Source organism: Psammomys obesus, unplaced genomic scaffold (assembly GCF_907164565.1).
Source record: "Psammomys obesus unplaced genomic scaffold, mPsaObe1.curated_primary_1811, whole genome shotgun sequence".
Taxonomy (NCBI): Eukaryota; Metazoa; Chordata; class Mammalia; order Rodentia; family Muridae; genus Psammomys; species Psammomys obesus.
Window position 1 is genome coordinate 10,288,270 of NW_026596166.1, and position 17,545 is coordinate 10,305,814.

At 47.3% G+C, this 17,545-nt stretch overlaps 2 protein-coding genes across 2 annotated transcripts in view; one reads left to right on the forward strand and one right to left on the reverse strand.

Annotated features, from left to right (window-relative positions):
* The window catches only part of Pygl (glycogen phosphorylase L), a 30,091-nt gene extending 15,759 nt beyond the window's left edge, over window positions 1-14,332 (forward strand). The window contains exons 6-20 of the mRNA XM_055595412.1: window positions 216-327; window positions 1,540-1,622; window positions 4,092-4,235; window positions 4,678-4,770; window positions 5,350-5,496; window positions 5,792-5,955; window positions 6,431-6,545; window positions 7,187-7,288; window positions 7,398-7,545; window positions 7,659-7,717; window positions 7,808-7,949; window positions 9,231-9,438; window positions 10,508-10,642; window positions 11,011-11,077; window positions 13,855-14,332. Coding sequence (XP_055451387.1) covers window positions 216-327; window positions 1,540-1,622; window positions 4,092-4,235; window positions 4,678-4,770; window positions 5,350-5,496; window positions 5,792-5,955; window positions 6,431-6,545; window positions 7,187-7,288; window positions 7,398-7,545; window positions 7,659-7,717; window positions 7,808-7,949; window positions 9,231-9,438; window positions 10,508-10,642; window positions 11,011-11,077; window positions 13,855-14,028 — 1,893 coding nt within the window. The 3' untranslated portion in view covers window positions 14,029-14,332. The remainder of the gene's footprint in view (window positions 1-215; window positions 328-1,539; window positions 1,623-4,091; window positions 4,236-4,677; window positions 4,771-5,349; window positions 5,497-5,791; window positions 5,956-6,430; window positions 6,546-7,186; window positions 7,289-7,397; window positions 7,546-7,658; window positions 7,718-7,807; window positions 7,950-9,230; window positions 9,439-10,507; window positions 10,643-11,010; window positions 11,078-13,854) is intronic.
* Window positions 14,333-14,811: 479 nt separating this feature from the next.
* Window positions 14,812-17,545, reverse strand: part of Abhd12b (abhydrolase domain containing 12B) — a 28,117-nt gene continuing 25,383 nt past the window's right edge. Inside the window, exons 10-13 of the mRNA XM_055595444.1 lie at window positions 16,995-17,077; window positions 15,734-15,812; window positions 15,109-15,227; window positions 14,812-14,999 (exon numbers count right to left, since the gene is read on the reverse strand). Coding sequence (XP_055451419.1) covers window positions 14,972-14,999; window positions 15,109-15,227; window positions 15,734-15,812; window positions 16,995-17,077 — 309 coding nt within the window. The 3' untranslated portion in view covers window positions 14,812-14,971. The remainder of the gene's footprint in view (window positions 15,000-15,108; window positions 15,228-15,733; window positions 15,813-16,994; window positions 17,078-17,545) is intronic.

Genomic DNA, 17,545 nt, shown 5'->3' on the forward strand with positions numbered 1-17,545 from the left:
CTCCCTGCTTCAGGGCAGGGAGCACATAGGAGCTCAACATTGATATGCTCTGAGGGGCCAGCAAGTCCTGAGACACACTTCTTGGCTCTGACGTACACAGTCTGAGTGTGTGATGCAGTCAGGAACAGAGTTCCGTCACAGCCCCCAGCCACTGCTCAACCTGTGACATCATGCTTGGAGAAGCCGTGACTAACTGCTGATGTTTGACTCCGCAGGTGGTCCTGGCTCTGCCATATGACACCCCCGTGCCAGGGTATATGAACAACACTGTGAACACCATGCGCCTCTGGTCAGCGCGAGCACCAAATGACTTTAACCTCCAAGACTGTACGTATATCCTCGTCTCTGCTTCCTTTGTGTACATGGCTTCTTGATGTCTGGTTAGTCAAATCGAGGTTAAGAAAAAAGCCTTGAGCTTCTGATCTTTGACCGTAACTGAGAAGGCTTTTTGTTGTTATTATTATTATATTTGGTTTTTTTTGAGATAGAGTGTCACTATGTAGCCTTAGCTGGTCTGGACCTCACTATGTGGACCAGGCTGGCATTGAACACACAGAGATCGCTTGCCTGTGCCTCCTGAGTGCTGAGATTAAAGACATATGTTACCATGTCTGGCTAAACTTGTGTTTTGCTGTAAGTATAGAAGATTTTTTTTTTATTTTTTATTGATTCTTTGTGAATTTCACATCATGCACTCCAATCTTGCTCATCTCCCTGTCCCTTCATATTCACTCTTTCAACCTCCCTCCTTTCCCTTCCCCACCCAAAAGAAGAAAAGAAGGTAGAATAAAAAAAGGAATAGTTTCATCATGAAAGCTGTTGTGCCACAGGGTGTCACACAGTCCACGCATCTTTACTTACCAATGTTCATTGCAGTGAGTCACTGGTCTGGTTCAAAGCCTCTGGTTTCTGCTATATTATATCCTCACCAGGACTCTTCTTGGCTATCCTGTTGTTGCCCGGTGTCATGGAGGTCCTGCAGCTTTGGATCTGTAGGACCAGCCTTTCTCATGAGCTGCAGCAGATCATAGATGGAACAGATGTTGGGGTGGACCAACTCAAAGCCCTGGCTCTGGGCTTGGGAGGTAGCTAAGTTGGTCAGCCTGCTGGTTCTCCCATGCCCACAGCACCAGGGCGAGCTCTCCAGCACTGCCCAGGCTAGCTCACCCAATGCAGCAGGCAAGGGGCAGGGTCGGCTCACCTGCTCCCATGCCAGCAGGACCAGCCCTACCATACTACCGAGGCAGCCAGTGAGGGACAGGGCCAACTCTCCTGCTCTCATGACCTCAGGGGTAATTCTCCCAACTGCCACCTGGTGGGCTGGGGTAGGGCATGACACTTTTTTTTTTTTTTTAAGCCATACTTTAAAAAGGTTGGGACTTGAACTCTTACGTGAAGCCTAGTGGTAAAGTTTATTGAAACCCTTAGATTTTTAGAAATCTTTAGAATTGTACACAGCAGGACATTGGATGAGATCGAAGGACTTGCTGTAACAGTGGCCAGCTTATCTATTTACTGTTTTTTCTACATTCCTTTCAGTTAATGTTGGAGACTACATCCAGGCTGTGCTGGACCGGAACCTGGCTGAGAATATCTCCAGAGTGCTCTACCCCAACGATAATGTGAGTAATGCTGGGTCAGCTTGGACAGCTTACTTCCCAGAGCCTCTCCAGCAACCTGCAAAACACGTGTGCAGAATAAGCGGTGTCCCTTCTATATGACCCCCCTATCGGGAAAGTAAGGAAAACAAATCTATACAATTCATGAGATCAAGTTGGTATTTTGCTTTGACTAGTGGACCTACCAATTTGGAAGATCCATAGATGTATTTCAAAACAGAAGCTAGATATAAAAAATAAACAAAGTGCTAAGAAGGACTGATTTTGTGCCCAGATAGAAACTTCACTGGCAAAGCTAGAACTGGGGAGATTCCCTTCCTAGTTTCCTAGTCTCCTTCCACGGCACTGAGAGGCTTCTGATCATGCACAGTGTAGACACAGCTCTGAGGAATGCCTGTCATCCTCCCTAATTGGTTGTAGTGCCCAGACTCATCTCCCATGACCTTGCCCAGCAGTGAGAGTCCAGGGGCACTGGCTGGCCACCCTGTTCTTTCCCACTCCCATTGAACAACTCCAGGAACTACTCTGACCTCTGTGTTTATCGCACAAATTCTGACTCATCCTGAGGGCCCAAATCAAGACTAGATCTTCCAGATTTCCAAAGTACCATGACTTAAAAATTTTAAAGAAATTGTTCTCAAGTCCATCTCCTTACTACTAAGGACAGAGATACTTTTGTTGCCAGGACTTGAACAATTGTCTAGATTAATAGATGCTCGGTTTCATCATAAGCAAGGTCATTGTGCTTTTTATTATTTTTTAAGTTATTTTTTAAGACTACCTCCATTGTAAATTGTGTAGTGATATGTGCTATTGGAAAAACATTAAGCTATATAAAAATTAAGAATGTAAAAAATGTAATTCTACCATCTAGAAATTCTCACTGTTAATATCATCACAGACAATCTTTTATTTGTTTATTTATTTAGTTAGTTTCTTATTTATTTTCGGTTTTTTTTAGACAGGGTTTCTCTGTGTAGCCTTGGCTGGCCTCAAGAACTCACAGAGATCTGCCTTTCTCTGCCTCCCGAATGCTGGGATTACAGGCATGTGCCACTGTGCCCGCCTGACAATCTTATTTTAATGACTAAATGGTAATTTCTTTTATTTTTAATCAAGCATACACATGTTTGGAAAGACAAGTTTGAAAAGGCAAGGAGCCAGCCATTTTCATGAAGCTATGACTTCAGGAAATAGTAACAAAGTTATTACTACTTTATGATTTTTCCGTGCGCACAATCGTTTGTTTGATCCCCCACTACTGAAGGTCAAGCCTAAGCCTCATCTTCTCACATCTGCTCCACCACTCTTTCTCTCAGTGTGAAGAGAGTCTTCACTGGGCTCCCCAACTGGTGCTTGCTAAGTGTAGATTCGTGTTGTTCTGCGCCTTCTCCCCCACCTCCACCCCACCCCCACCTTGTTTCAGAGACCTCCTATCTGAGGTCATTGTTTCTAGGTTCAGTTCTGGGTTTGCTCACCATTTTCTGTAGTATACATTCTTCCAAACGTCCTGGGAACCGGCCTTTGTGAGCTGAGTTTCCCCAAGACCTTGTGTGTCTCGAAAGCGTTTGCATCGGACCACATTGATACTTTGTCCATGTCAGGGTTTAACAGGGTCTACTCTTACCGCTTTCAAGTTTTACTGTTTCTGAAAACAAGTAGAGCGTAGCTTTGATCTGGTTAGTTTCTGTATATGATCAGTTGATGCTGGTGGAATCAACAGCAGCTGTCCGCGTTCTGTGGTTTGGTTGGGAAGACTCAAGCGTGTCAACACTCACTACATTGTCAGCTTTCACTCACTGCCCACTCCCCACGTTTCTCAATATGAGGTCTTTGGCATCCGGCCTCCACTGTGCCCTTCTGCAGGATTTCTTGAGGTCCAAGGTCAGCTATCCCTTAGGCAGCTTTCACATCATCCTTCCCTCCATCTCTACCCCTACTTTCAAAGGAATTCATGCTGCCATTTCTGAGCATCCTAGTTTCTGAGCTCTGATATACAAACTGAGGTGCCTCATGGTTCTTCTCTACTACCAGGCCAAGAGCTGCTTTGAGTATTCTGGCTGATTTCCACACTCCTGCCTGTTTTGTTGCTCCTGTGCTGGAGAGATGGCTCAACAGTTGACAGCTGGTACTGCTCTTGCTGAGGGCCTGGGTTTTGTTCCCTCCCCCACAATCAGGTTATATGGCCTGTAGTTCTAACTCCAGGAGGTCTGGTGCCCTCCTTTGGTCTTGACTGCACACACACACACACACACACACACACAAGTGTTACTACTGTTTCTTCCGGACTCCTTACCTTTTGTCAGAACACCCACCCAAGAGCCCTTGGCTGTCAGGGAAGAGGATTTCAGTGAAGCAAAGGTTTTTCATCCACCCTGCCACCTCTCCCCAGACGCCAGGCAGGGGACACTGATGACATTTTGATCTCAGCTCTACTGCCACCCACTCTCACTCCGTTTCCCTGGCCTGAAGTTTTTTGAAGGGAAGGAGCTGAGGCTGAAGCAGGAATACTTTGTGGTGGCTGCGACCCTGCAGGACATCATCCGGCGGTTCAAGGCCTCCAAGTTCGGCTCCAAGGAAGGTGTGGGGACCGTGTTCGATGCCTTTCCGGATCAGGTGAGCGTGCAGACCAGTGCTTCTGAGCATCCCTAATGCTGAGGCCCTTTAATGCAGTTCCTCCTGTTCTGGTGACTCTCAGCCAAACCACAAAATTACCTCATTGCTACTTCCTGACTGTAATTTTGCTACGGTTATGAACCACAGTGTAAATATCTGATAGGGGACACCTGGAAAAGCATTCGTTTGGCCTCTGAAGGGGTCGCGACCCACAGGTTGAGAACCCTTAATTCAGACTGTAGCTCTAGGGGACGGTTTCCATCAGACTCACCCTCTCCCAGTGTTCAGACAGTTCGGCAGGGAGAGCACATGTTTCATTCAGCCATATTCCCCGGGAGGCGGGCACTTTCTTTAGTGCCTCTTCGGATGCTTGGGAGGACAGGAAGCCAGACAGACCCTGGGCTGTCAGCCACGTGCACACTGACGTCATTCCTCTACCCAGGTAGCCATCCAGCTGAACGACACACACCCGGCGCTCGCCATCCCCGAGCTGATGAGGATTTTCGTGGACATTGAAAAACTGCCCTGGTCCAAGGTCTGACTGGCTTGGCTCCTTTGTCTTTAAAACCATTCAGAAAGCAGCTTTGTTTCTGTTCAAAATAAGTTTCTGTGGCTGGATTCCCCCCACAGTTGAAGGTGTATCTTACCCTGATGCCAACATGTCTCCGAACTTAGCATTTCACGGCCAATGCGGGCAAGCACAGCCGGAGGCGGGCCCATAGCTGTGCTAAGGGTCATGTTGTGTTGAACATATTTTGTTTTATCAAATGATCTGAAGTTCTGCAGCACCAGAAGACAGCTAACTAAAAGTGCTTTGGGAGTCAGCATTTTGCATGGGATTGGTGCAGAGGTAGGGACCAGGCACACGCTTGTGTGTAGAGGCCGGAGGACAACCGTGGGTGTTGTCCCTCGGGGGGCCAAAGTTGTTTTTCCCTGAAAACACAAGGCGTAATTAATAATACTCTTACCTGGACCATTCGGAGACCGTGCAGAATCCGGCGTGCCCGACTGTTCCCATTCAGAAACGCCTGTGGGACTCGGTGGCCGCCCACAGGCGCTTGGCCCTGGGCGGGTGTGCAGAGAAGGGGCAGCAACTGACCGTCTCTTCCTGCAGGCCTGGGAGATCTCGCAGAAGACCTTCGCCTACACCAACCACACGGTGCTCCCGGAGGCGCTGGAGCGCTGGCCGGTGGAACTGGTGGAAAAGCTGCTGCCTCGGCACCTGCAGATCATCTACGAGATCAACCAGAAGCATTTAGATGTGAGTCACCTCCGAAGTCACCTCTGACCTCTCAGCAGAATGTGGCTGTAACACGCCACCTGGCCTCTGGTGGTCTCCCTTCCTAAATGGGGGCCTGGCATCTTTCAGTCACTGGTAAAAGTGCTCAGGTGGGAACGGGCCCCGTTCAACCCATGTTCTTGAAAGTGTAAAAGGGAGGGATGGCATCTCCGCCACTAGCTCTGCCTCTTAAGAGATTTTGCTCAGGGCATGAGTAACACCCCGGGCTGCTCTAAAACCCCGGTGGCCAGCCTGATCTGTGTCTTCCTTCGCCTAGAGAGTCGTGGCTTTGTTCCCTAAAGACATCGACCGCATGCGGAGGATGTCTCTGATCGAGGAGGAAGGGGGCAAAAGGATCAACATGGCCCACCTCTGCATCGTCGGCTGCCACGCGGTGAACGGCGTGGCGAAGATCCACTCGGACATCATCAAGACCCAAGTGTGAGTGGTGACACTGGAGCTATGGGCCTAACCCAGATCTGTGAGGAAGTGGGGCCTCTTCATAGGCCCTGTTCAGAAGAACAGCCTGGGAAATGCTTTCAAGTGCTGTCGGATAGGGAGAGAACTGTTTTCTTTAAAAGGAAGAAAGATGATAGTGCCTGATCCTCCCTGTACCTCCCCAATTCTACATTTATGAGAAAAAAAAAAATTAACTGTTCTGCTGAAAAACTTGATCTATGTGTCACAGCCAGGAAGTCATATGGAAGGGACTAGATTTGGGGCAATTGTTTTGAATTGCAAATGAACCTCTTCTATTTAAAATGACAGCCGTAGCTGCTGCCGAGTCCTCCCTTCACCTTTATTTAATTTCCCTGAGCCTACACTTGGCTTCTGGAGTGTAACTCTGAACTTTACCCAACAACAAGGACTCTGCCCATTTCAGCCAGAGTCAGCGGTCTATCGTTTTTATCTCCAGATTCAAGGACTTCAGTGAACTAGAACCAGACAAGTTCCAGAATAAAACCAATGGGATCACCCCGAGGCGCTGGCTCTTACTCTGCAACCCAGGGCTGGCTGACCTGATAGCAGAGGTAAAAGGAGGTGCTGAGGGGGAGGGGGGCTGCTGGGAACGGGGGAGGCAAATGAAGATAGAGAGATGGGGCAGACCCTACCCGTGGCAGGGCTGGCCTCTGAGTAAGTGGCTCACGCTGTTGTGCAGGGGCGACTTCATTTTATTTGAATTTTACGTGTTAGTTACATGTTTATGGCAGGAGTATAAGCAGGTGGGTGCAGGTGCCCTTAAAGGCCAGAAGATGGGGTCCTATCTCCTGCGGCTGGCCAGTTGTGAGCCTCCCCGTGTGGGTGCTGGGAACCAAACTTGGGTCCCCTGTGAGACCAGTATGTGCTGTTAACCACCAAGAAGGCATCCGTTCATCTCCCAGCTTGAAATTCTTCAACTTTGAACGAAGGGCCTCACATAGCTGGTCGTGGCCAGCAGTACCCACGTGACACGCAGATGGGATAGGGCGTCCACTGGTGATGAAAGGCTGTCAAAGCTCAGAAACATAACAGAACCTGGGTTCTTGGTCACCACTGTATACATGTTTCTTATATTTAGAGTTCTTCTCACATAGAATGTCTAGGAGCCCCTCACCATCCTCTGGTAAAAAATGTGCCATGATGGGTCTGATTACTGTCTCAATTAAGATCGCCTTCTCCTTTAAACCGACAGAAAATTGGAGAAGACTATGTGAAAGACCTGAGTCAGCTCACAAAGCTCCACAGCTTCGTGAGCGACGACATCTTCCTCCGGGAACTAGCCAAGGTCAAACAGGTGAGGTGCCAGTGAGGGTCCCTGCCCTTGAGTATTTGGGCCCAAGCAGAACCCCCCCCCCAGGCTCCCCAGCGAGGAGGACCCTGACCTGTCCACTCTCTCTCCACAGGAGAATAAGCTGAAATTCTCCCAGTTCCTGGAAAAGGAGTACAAGGTGAAGATCAACCCGTCCTCCATGTTTGATGTCCATGTGAAACGGATCCACGAGTACAAGCGGCAACTCCTCAACTGCCTGCACGTCATCACCATGTACAACCGTGAGTTTGGCTGGAGCACACCCCTACCCTGTAGCCCCTTCCTTGGGGTGGGGGGAGGCAGCAGTCTCGCGGTTGGCCCCGTCTTCCTTCCCATCTCTATTCACCTTTTTAAGGCATCAAGAAAGACCCTAAGAAGTTCTTCGTGCCAAGGACAGTCATAATCGGCGGCAAAGTAAGTCGGCTGAATTTCATGGGGACTTAGGGGCTCTAGTCTTCCCCACCCAGGGGGCCTTCTCTCCACACATTGCTGTTTTTCCCCAAGGCGGCCCCAGGATATCACATGGCCAAAATGATCATTAAGCTCATCACCTCCGTGGCAGAAGTGGTGAATAATGACCCCGTTGTTGGCAACAAACTGAAAGTCATCTTCTTGGAGAACTATAGAGTGTCTCTTGCTGAAAAAGGTAGCTTCCTCATTGTGAAGCCTCGGGGAGGGAAGGGGCAGACACTGGGCTTACATAGGGTGGAAATCGGGCAGTTGACCCCAGGGAGCTAGTAACACAATAGAAGGCAAAGTAAGGTGTCTTCTACCATGACCTATGACCTATGAGGCTGGTGTCGCACAATCACATTTGCAAGTGCCTGCTTCCTCCAGCTGGAGAGCCGCTGATGGTGACTGTGGAGATGCTGAGGTCTGGCCATAGTTCCCTGCAAAGAAGGGTAAAGGTCTTCAGTTGCCAGCCTAGGTTTTGCAAGCGAGCATCAGTTTTTGCGTCTCAGACGGCAGCCCTCTGATCACTGCGTGGGAGGAGGGGCTCTCATTGGTTCGTTCGTGTTGTGACAGCGAATGAGGACAGAGGTGTTGCTGCCAAAGCATGAGGCTTAGATGTGCACTCAAGAATCAAACACAGAGTTCCCACACAGGGGCAGGCAGGCAGGAAGCCAGTGTCCCTTTCTTTACCACTGGGACCTTCGCTTATTCACAATCCATCCTGGCAGAGAGGCCACCCACCAGCCAGTGCCAACTGTGTATTCACCTACTTCCCAGACTGTAAAAAAAAAAAAAAAAAAAGTAAAAATCAACTTTCCCTTTGTGGCATTTTTAGGTCCCGTGGGGTTACTGCTTAAAGAGGAAGGAGCCAGGTTCCTAAAGTTACAAATGAGTACAAATCCCATCCACAAATAAGCTCTCAGAATAAGGCAGACTCAGGGTTGACTTTTGTGTGAAGGGGCTTGGAGTTTCAGGCAGATCTGACTTGGGTGTGCATCAAGCTGAAGGGGCAGAGCTTGAATGTCTGTCCCGAGGCACAAAACACCTCAGCTGCAGTGACAATGGTAGGAGCAGAGGAAGAAGTGGGACAATCCAGTCCCTTGCAAAAAGAAGAGATGAGGAAAGACCTGGGGATTCTATGGGCCAAGAAATAGAAGCTGCAATGTTTTATAAAGCAGAAGAAACAAAAATGGAGGGATAAGGGGGCGGGAAGATAGTGTCTCGTTTACAGCTCAGAGCAAGTAAGACACTCCTTTACAGTATAGAAGAAGGAAGAGTGGTGTAAAAAATAGGTGCATAGCGCATTCCGAATGAGCACAGTAGCTGCCCGGGTCAAGGAGCCGTCCTTCTGTACCACTGAAGGTGTCCTGGGGTGTGCACATACTCATCATCATCAGGCCAGCTAGATCAATGCTCACATGAAGTTAAGGATCCAGAAAGAAAGCAGCACCATATTGACACGGCCTCTTTGCAGTCATTCCAGCCACAGATCTGTCGGAGCAGATCTCCACTGCGGGCACGGAAGCCTCCGGGACAGGCAACATGAAGTTCATGCTGAATGGGGCCCTGACCATCGGGACTATGGATGGGGCCAATGTGGAAATGGCAGAGGAAGCTGGCGAGGAGAACCTGTTCATCTTTGGCATGAGGGTAGATGATGTGGCCGCCTTGGACAAGAAAGGGTGAGAGAGCGGGTGACTCCCATGAAGGGACGTCATCTCCAAGGGTTTACTCCACATGCGGCAGCCCACTGAGACCTGGTGTCCTGAGATGTAGAGACAGAGCATCTCCTGTGAGAAGTCAGGACCTGCTAGCCACAGATAGCCTCAGCAACCCAGTGTAACTAAAGGATGCTTAGAGCAGATGCGCGGACAAGTTGCCCATAGCTACCAGCCATGGCAGCTCAGCCAGTCATCCCAGCTTCCTGGGTCTGGGATTTTTACTTTGTTCAAAAGATGAGGCAGTGTCTAACCAGATGTTTTTATCATGTTAAACCATTCACGGTGCTCATTGAAGACAATGGTTCTCAACCTGTAGATCATGACCCCTTTGGGTTTGAATTACCTTTTCACAGGGGTCACCTAAGACCACCAGAAAAGTTTTACATTATGATTCACAACAGTAACGAAAACAGTTCTGAAGTGGCAACAAAATAATTTTATGGTTGGGGGTCACCACAACATAAGGAATGTATTAAAGGGTTGCAGCATTAGGAAGGTTGAGAATCTCTGAGTGATGGATCCAAACAAGACAGAAAGTAAAGAGAGGTGTGTCTCAGCAGCGTTTTGTTCTCCTTTAATATCTGGTTGAGTTCATTAACCTGAGTTCAAGCAAGAGCTCAAAGGAGCCCCAGGAAATTCAGAGGACGCGAAGTATACTTTCTGACCCTTAGAAGTAAGTTTCACTTAGTAGCATCATGTATTATAAAACTGCTGGTTTGACAAAAGCAGCTAGGTCCCGTAACACCATGCAGTTTAGAGCCACAGTCTGCTCTAAAGTAAATCTTACGTATCTACTGTTATTAATGCTTTTGATTATAAGGAATGAATCAGTTGGGAGGGGATCAATTAGGATATAGCAAAAAAAAAAAAAAATTTTGTTGTAGCCATACCCATGTTGAAATCTATAATGTTTTCTGTAAACGCTGGTGTTTCTGTATGTATTTTACAGCAAATAAGGTATCTGGCATTTTGCTCATCACACACGCCAACAGGGCCTTTTCTCTCACCATCCACCCACTCTTTGCTACAGGTACAAGGCAAAAGAATATTATGAGGCCCTTCCAGAGCTGAAGCTGGCCATTGACCAAATAGACCATGGCTTATTTTCTCCCAATCAACCTGACCTCTTCAAAGACATCATCAACATGTTATTTAATCACGACAGGTGAGTCACGAAACAAGACGATTTGATGTATAAAAATGGGACAAAAAACATCTCTCCTAACAGCAGCCCACTTGCATAATTTAGCACAGACTCATGATCTGATTCGCTGGCATAAGCTTGGGGGCGGGGCTTTTGTCACAAATGGTTAAGGCTTGAGAATTAGACTCACATCTTGTGTTCTTTCGCTCTTTCCACTTACACACTCTACTCTCGCATGCATACGCATGGGGAACCACAAAAGGGTGAGTATTCTTTCTGGAGAGCCAGGCATGCTTGACAATAAGCAAAGGGTCAGTTAAGGTGAAATGTCTGTTAACGAAGCTGTTCTGTCTTTCTTCCAACGTTGAACGCACCAAAAACAACAACAGATTTAAAGTCTTTGCAGACTATGAAGCCTATGTCAAGTGTCAAGAAAAAGTCAGTCAGCTGTATATGGTGAGTATGTGATGGGTTTTAAATAGTTTGCCATGAGCCAGGCATGGTGGTGCATGCCTTCAGTCCCAGCACTTGGGTGGGCAGAGGCAGGGGGATGTTACTGAGCTTAAGTTCAGTCTGGTCTACAAATCGAGTTTCAAGACAGCCAGGGCTACACACAGAGAAACCTTATCTCAAAAACAAAATGAAACAAAAAAGTTTGCTATGGTTCATTAATTGTTTTCTTTTTATGATATCTAAATAACAGGGCCCCACTGACTAATCAAACCTAGCAAAGATTGGTAGAGTACTTGCCTGGCAAGCATAAGCCTCTGAGTTTGACAGTCCCCTCCCACAGTGCCACCAAGGGGAAAATAGACAGATAGCAAGTGAGAGAACTTTCCAGATGTTCAGATCAAGTTTACAAGACACACTGGGAGGACCATTCCAGAGGTTGGAATTTGAGATTTCAGTAAGAATTGTAAGCTTTTACAATACTCGGATTTAAAAAGAAAATCATCAGTGATTTGTATTCATTGATCACCTACTGCGTAGCAGGCCTGTCTCAGAGGCGTGAGGGGCCCCTCTGTGCTGAGCTCTGCCCCTCTTCCAGCAAGCTGCCTGTAACCCCAGGTTCCTTGCCCAGAACTACACAGTCATCGAGGCTGCTATTTGAGAATACAGGTGACGACTTACCCTTCACCCACAGCGATACCCATGTGGTGGGCAGGCTCCTCCACTCATAGTTGAAAATCTTACCAAGATTATTCTGAGACCAAGCCTCAGTTTAGTTGGATGGGAACTGACCAGGCATTCTTCGAAAATTGCAAAATAAATTCCTCCCCTGGACCAGTCTTGTGGTGATACCAGATCAGTAGAATATAAATGTACTGAAAGAAGAGAGCTACCCTTAAGGCTCGTGCTGCTTTGCAGCCAGCCCTCAGCTCCTAGGTTGAGTCAGAGGACCCTCCTAACAGAGCGTAAACCTATGTTCAAGTTCATGGCTGTGAACAGTGAGGCGTTGCTGGAAGCTGCATGGCTCACTGGCCGCTTCCTGAACATGGATGAGAACAGCCCATGCAGCCCCGGGAACTCAGAGGGAAGAGAAGTAGAAAGAGCCGCCTGGAGAAGTAGAGAGCAACGACGATGGGAAAGGAAGGCATGAGCAAGGGCAGGGACTGATGTCAAGGACAGTTAGACACAGCGGGTCTTCCATTAAAATTAAGCCCAAATCCAAAGAATGCCCATCGGGGGAGCAGCAGCGTTTCATTCATTCCTGCGTGTTCGGAAGCGCACATTGTGACCTGACACTAGCTGCGTTGCTGAGGTCAGTAAATGTGCCTTGCATGGCTAGCAAGTATCCTTGCTATCCATTTCAGTTGCTGCTTTTACTTCTATATAGAAGTCTCCAAGCCTGAGTGGGCTACCATGCTCTCTTTTGCATAGCTCCAGGGGTATGATGATAGTTTAGTTCTTATTTTAAAAATTTCCTAATGTGTTAACAACTTTGAATAACTTCCAATAAACTCACAGGGATCCAGAAAAAAAAAAGGACTGTAAGCTAAATATATTTTATATACTTTTATGTGTATAAATGTCACATTTTGAAATATTTTTTGATTGAGAATAAAACCTTAGTTCAGTTTCGAAACCCCCAGAGGGGTTGTGGGGATTCAGAGCAAACCTAAGGAGGTATAGGCCTTCAAAAGAAACAAGAAGAGCTAAGTGGGTCAGCCAAGCTTTCCACTGCTTTGCTAGCTAATGTTCACTGTCTTTCAGACTTTTGGAGTCAGAGGTTAAATCTCTTTGCATGACCTGAATATTAGTCCCTTTCTTTACTTGTATGTTGTCATTCCATTTTTTTTTTTAAGATTTATTTTTATCTTATTTATGTGTGTGTGTATTGGAAGCCACACACAAGCTGGACCCCTTGGAGATGGAGTTATAGGCAGTTAGGAGCTACTCTGTAGGGATGCTGGGAACTGAACTCAGGTCTGCTAAAGCAGCGACAAGTGCTCTTAACCACGAAGCCATCTCTGCAGCCCTAGCTGTCTCCATTTATGATAAAGCATGGGAAATATGGCTTCCATGCTGACCAATTAGAGAATCCCTACCCAAAGATACTCTCCCTCTCTCTCTGTGTGTCACTCTCTCATACACACATGTTCTTTCTCTATTTTTGTATCTCCTGTCCTTCTTCCTCTCCCCATCCCCTCTTCATATCCCTTTCTCTTTTCCCCTGTCCCTCTCCCTTTTCCTCTCCCTCCCCCTCCCCCCTTTTGTCTCCCTGTTCCCTCTCCCATATTCCTGTCCTTCTCTGGCTTCTCTCTGTTCCCCTCTCCCTGTCCCTCTTCCTTGTCCTATTTCTCCCCTCCCCCGCTCCCCCCTTCATGTGCATGCTGTTGCTCTTACTCACTTGCTTGCTCTCTTGCCCCCTCTCACTCTTTCCCTTACTCTCTCTTGAGAGACAGGGTCTCTCTATGTAGCCCAGAATGGTTTTGAACTTGAGATCTTCTTGCCTTAGCCCCTTGGAGGCTGGGATTTCTTTCAAGCATCCGCCACCACGCTGTTGGTCATGGTTTCTCTTAAAAGGAAAAACACTTTTTCATCCCTAAGAGAAATATGCTCTGAATATGAGGAAATCATAGTCTTCTCTGGCTGGGTGTCAAGAGCAATCTCACTTGTAAATCATTCTCGTTTGTCCCTGTCATTCCCCTATGAAGTGGGTTTAGCTTGATGTTTGGCAAAGCTAGCCAGACACATAGGCCCTGGACTGTACATGCTTATGTTATCCACAGACGCAAAAAGCCTGGAACATGATGGTACTCAAAAACATAGCTGCCTCAGGGAAATTCTCCAGTGACCGGACAATTAAGGAATATGCCAAGGACATCTGGAACATGGAGCCTTCGGATCTGAAGATTTCCCTGTCCAACGAGTCCAGCAACAGAATCAGCGCCAATGGGAAGTGAACAGTAATAGTGAAGTATCTCTCAAAAACTCAAAAATGAGTAGCTTCTTATTGAGCTTGGGTATTTGTATAGCTTTGTTGATACTGTTTTGTTATTGAGTAATTAGTTAAGTGTCTCTGGGGATGGGAAGGGGAAAAAAAAATTCTATGGCTGTATTAGAGCTAAAAATAAAATGTTACTTCCAGTTGTCAATCAGTAGCCTGCTAGGATTACTTTCCTCAACAGTAATCAGCCAGAAAACTGCTTGGAACTGCTTAAGACCATTTAAATAAACTGAGGCAAAATATTTTCCTTTCTTACACGACTGTCAGAGTCCAAGATCCAGGCTGCTGTCTCGGTCTGCGCAAGCTGTCTAACAAAAGGTGTAAATCCAGGTAACTTAAAAACATAGTTTGTAAGTTCTGGAGATGGGAGAAGTCCAAAATCAAGAGGCCCACAGGAGCCACTTTCTAGTTCCTACATGATACCTTCTCATCCTGCCCTCTTCCAGTGGAAGGAACAGAAAGATTTTTTTGGACCTGTATTTTAGGGACCTAATTCGATTCCTAAGAGCCCAGTTCTCAAGACCCAGTCACCTCCAAAAGCCTCCACCTCTTGATACCACCACACTGGCGGGTAAATTTCAACAGAGGAGTCCAGACACTAGCAGCCACCTTACTCACAAATATCCCCAGCAGGTTTCACACGCAGACATTTATTGATGAGATCAGATCAGGTTCAATTCTTGTCCACATTGAGGATCTGGCATGATTCAAAAGGCAAACGACGATGAACTAAAGAACATTCCATACAGCTTTCTTTATTCAAGTGTCAGGTGACCTTTGGAAGCGACAGGGACCTCAGCTCCTCCAAGCAGCCCCATGCAGTTTCACGTAAAGAAACTACACAGCTCTTGTGCCCTTTGTACCATGTCTTCACTGGAGATTGCTGCTGCTCTCAGCTCTCACGCCCACTGCTGGCTCAGGAAGTCTCTGCAGAAAAAGAACCTAGGTCAGCTCACGCTTGGTCTGAATAACCAGCGCTGCCCTGGTCCCCCCTCCAGTCCAGGGGTCGGTCGTGGTGGGCGACAGCAGTTCTCACCTCACGCTTCTTAGCAGCATGGGGCTTTTACAGAGATGGTTGTGATGGAAGCCGGGAGGAAAGACCACCATTTTGACCCTTTCTTTGTTCCTGTAGGCACTATGTGCTATTTCATAGAGCTGCAGGAGATGCAAAGACAGCAGTCAAAGGCGGTCATAGGGTCAGGGTCTCCTGGTGGGATTTCCCTGACAGGGTAGGAACTTGGGGAGTCTCTCATCAAGTCAGAGACCTGGGGAACGTCCAGATCCTCAGTTGGCTGTTTCTACAGCTGAGGACCAGAATGCCGGTGACTAGTAGAGAATACTAATGAACATACTTGCCCCGAGCACACCTCACTGCAAAGGCTCACATAATCTCTATGGGCCCACTCCAGCAGTTTAAAGGACAACATCATGAGAGATGGGGCCCACGGGGGTCCCACTTAACCACAGACCCTAGGTGCGGCATCAAGGTCTGCCCCTACCCCAAAACTTCTTTAAACTAAGTAGCTAAGAGCACTGATACTCACTCTTCAGATGAACAAGCATGGCTCTTGAGGGGCGTAGAGGATCCCCTGTAATGTCAGAGACCTCTAGGCTCTAACCAAAGGTCACCTAGCTGAAGAAATGGTAGGGCCTTGGCCTACCTGCTTGCCACACTCCAGGGGCACTGTCCTGTCGTCTTCTCCATGCAAGATGAGAAGTGGGGAGGACAGGAACTTCACACTGGGAGAAGGAGGGAGATAAACACCCAGTTTAAGAACTCAACCCACGCAGTTACAGTTTTAGTGACACATGGAGTTATGGGGTTTGCCCAAAGCACAATCATCAATCGATCGATCAATAAAATCTTGCTTCCAAAAGAAGTCACAGCCTCATGTGTGCCAAACTTCACCTGGGAACCCTTTTATCCCCATCCCCGGGCCCCTCCCTCTGTTTCATCTGCTCAGACAACTGAACTGAATTAGTTCACTTCTGCTGCAGTTTGATAATGCTGAAGAAAATACACACTCAAATAGCAGATCTGTGTGGCACTAGTAGTCCTGACCTTTGAAGCATTTTAGATGGCCCAGTGGTTAAGAGCACTGGCTGTCTTTCAGGTCGACCTCTGTGGCAGCTCACAGCCACAACTCCAGGCCCAGGGGATCTGACACCCTGTTTTGGCCTCCTTGGGCACTGAACAGACATGGCGCCCAGACAAAGTACCCACACACATAAAATTAAAATAAATCTTTAAAGATTACAAGATAAGACTAAAATTATGAAACTACCAGAGAGAATCTGGGACCTTCTTGTAGCCATTTCTTTACTTCTCCCCGTAATTAGAGAGTGGGCCCACAATGCCAGGTGCGATTATTTGCCTGGTTAGCCCAGTTCGGCAACAAAAGGTCACGGGCATGCAAAAAGCCTTCCACTCTCAGGGCCTACTCCGGTACTGCCCTGTCCCTCCAACTGCTCAGAGGGCTAGCTCTCCTTGAGGGCTGAAATTGGGGGGGGGGGGGGGGAGATATTTGCCTATTTGGAAGCATTCTTAAATTATTTCTGATCATTGTATCTATTTCTGGGTCAGCTCACTTGTATGATATGGGTTTGAACCACATGGGGAATAAGACCTAGCAGTCAGGAGTCCCCCCATAGATGGCTAGGCTAGACCCCAGCAGCCTTTCACACGGTCTATAAAGATGCGTCTTTATGATGTCAGAGAACATACTGGATTGGAGAAAGCACAGACTCAGATCTAAGGAGAAGAGCAGATTCTGAAATGTGTAGAAACCCACCTCCAAATCTAGTGCCCATCTCCAAGACTAGCCTGAAATCCAGAGAGAGGTAAGGCCTATCCCCCGAGCTCTCAACTAGTATACCATGACAGTTACTCAGGAGCAAGAGCAAGCATCTTGGCTGGCTTACTTTTCGTCACTAGGGAAGACTATTTTGTCTTCTTTAAGGGCATCCATAAGTGTTCTCAAACATCTTGGAAGCTTCCGGTAAATCTATTTTTGAAAAAAGAAAAACCAAAGATGTTACTTCTTGTCCCATGGCTGTCTAGAATACATGGTTACATGGTCTCAGAACATCTTTCCCAAGCGGACATGCCTCTCACTACATCAGCTCCAAGCAGCAATGGAACAGCCACTCCCTACACTAAACTTAAAAATAAAATAAAAAACCTTGGGATCTTCAAAAGCAGTTCCTAGAGAGATGGTTCAGAGGACAAGAACACTAGCTGCTCTTCCAATGGTCTTGAGTTCAATTCCCAGCAACCACATGGTGGCTCACAACCATCTAGAGTGAGGTCTGGTGCCCTCTTCTGGTGTGCAGGTGTACATGCAGGCAGAACACTGTTGTTAAAGATTTTATTCGTTTATTTATTAACAACAACAAAAGTAGTTTCTGTAATTAAAAAATTTGGAGGGAAAACGAGAAATGAGCAGAAAAACAAGACACGCATCAGTTCTACC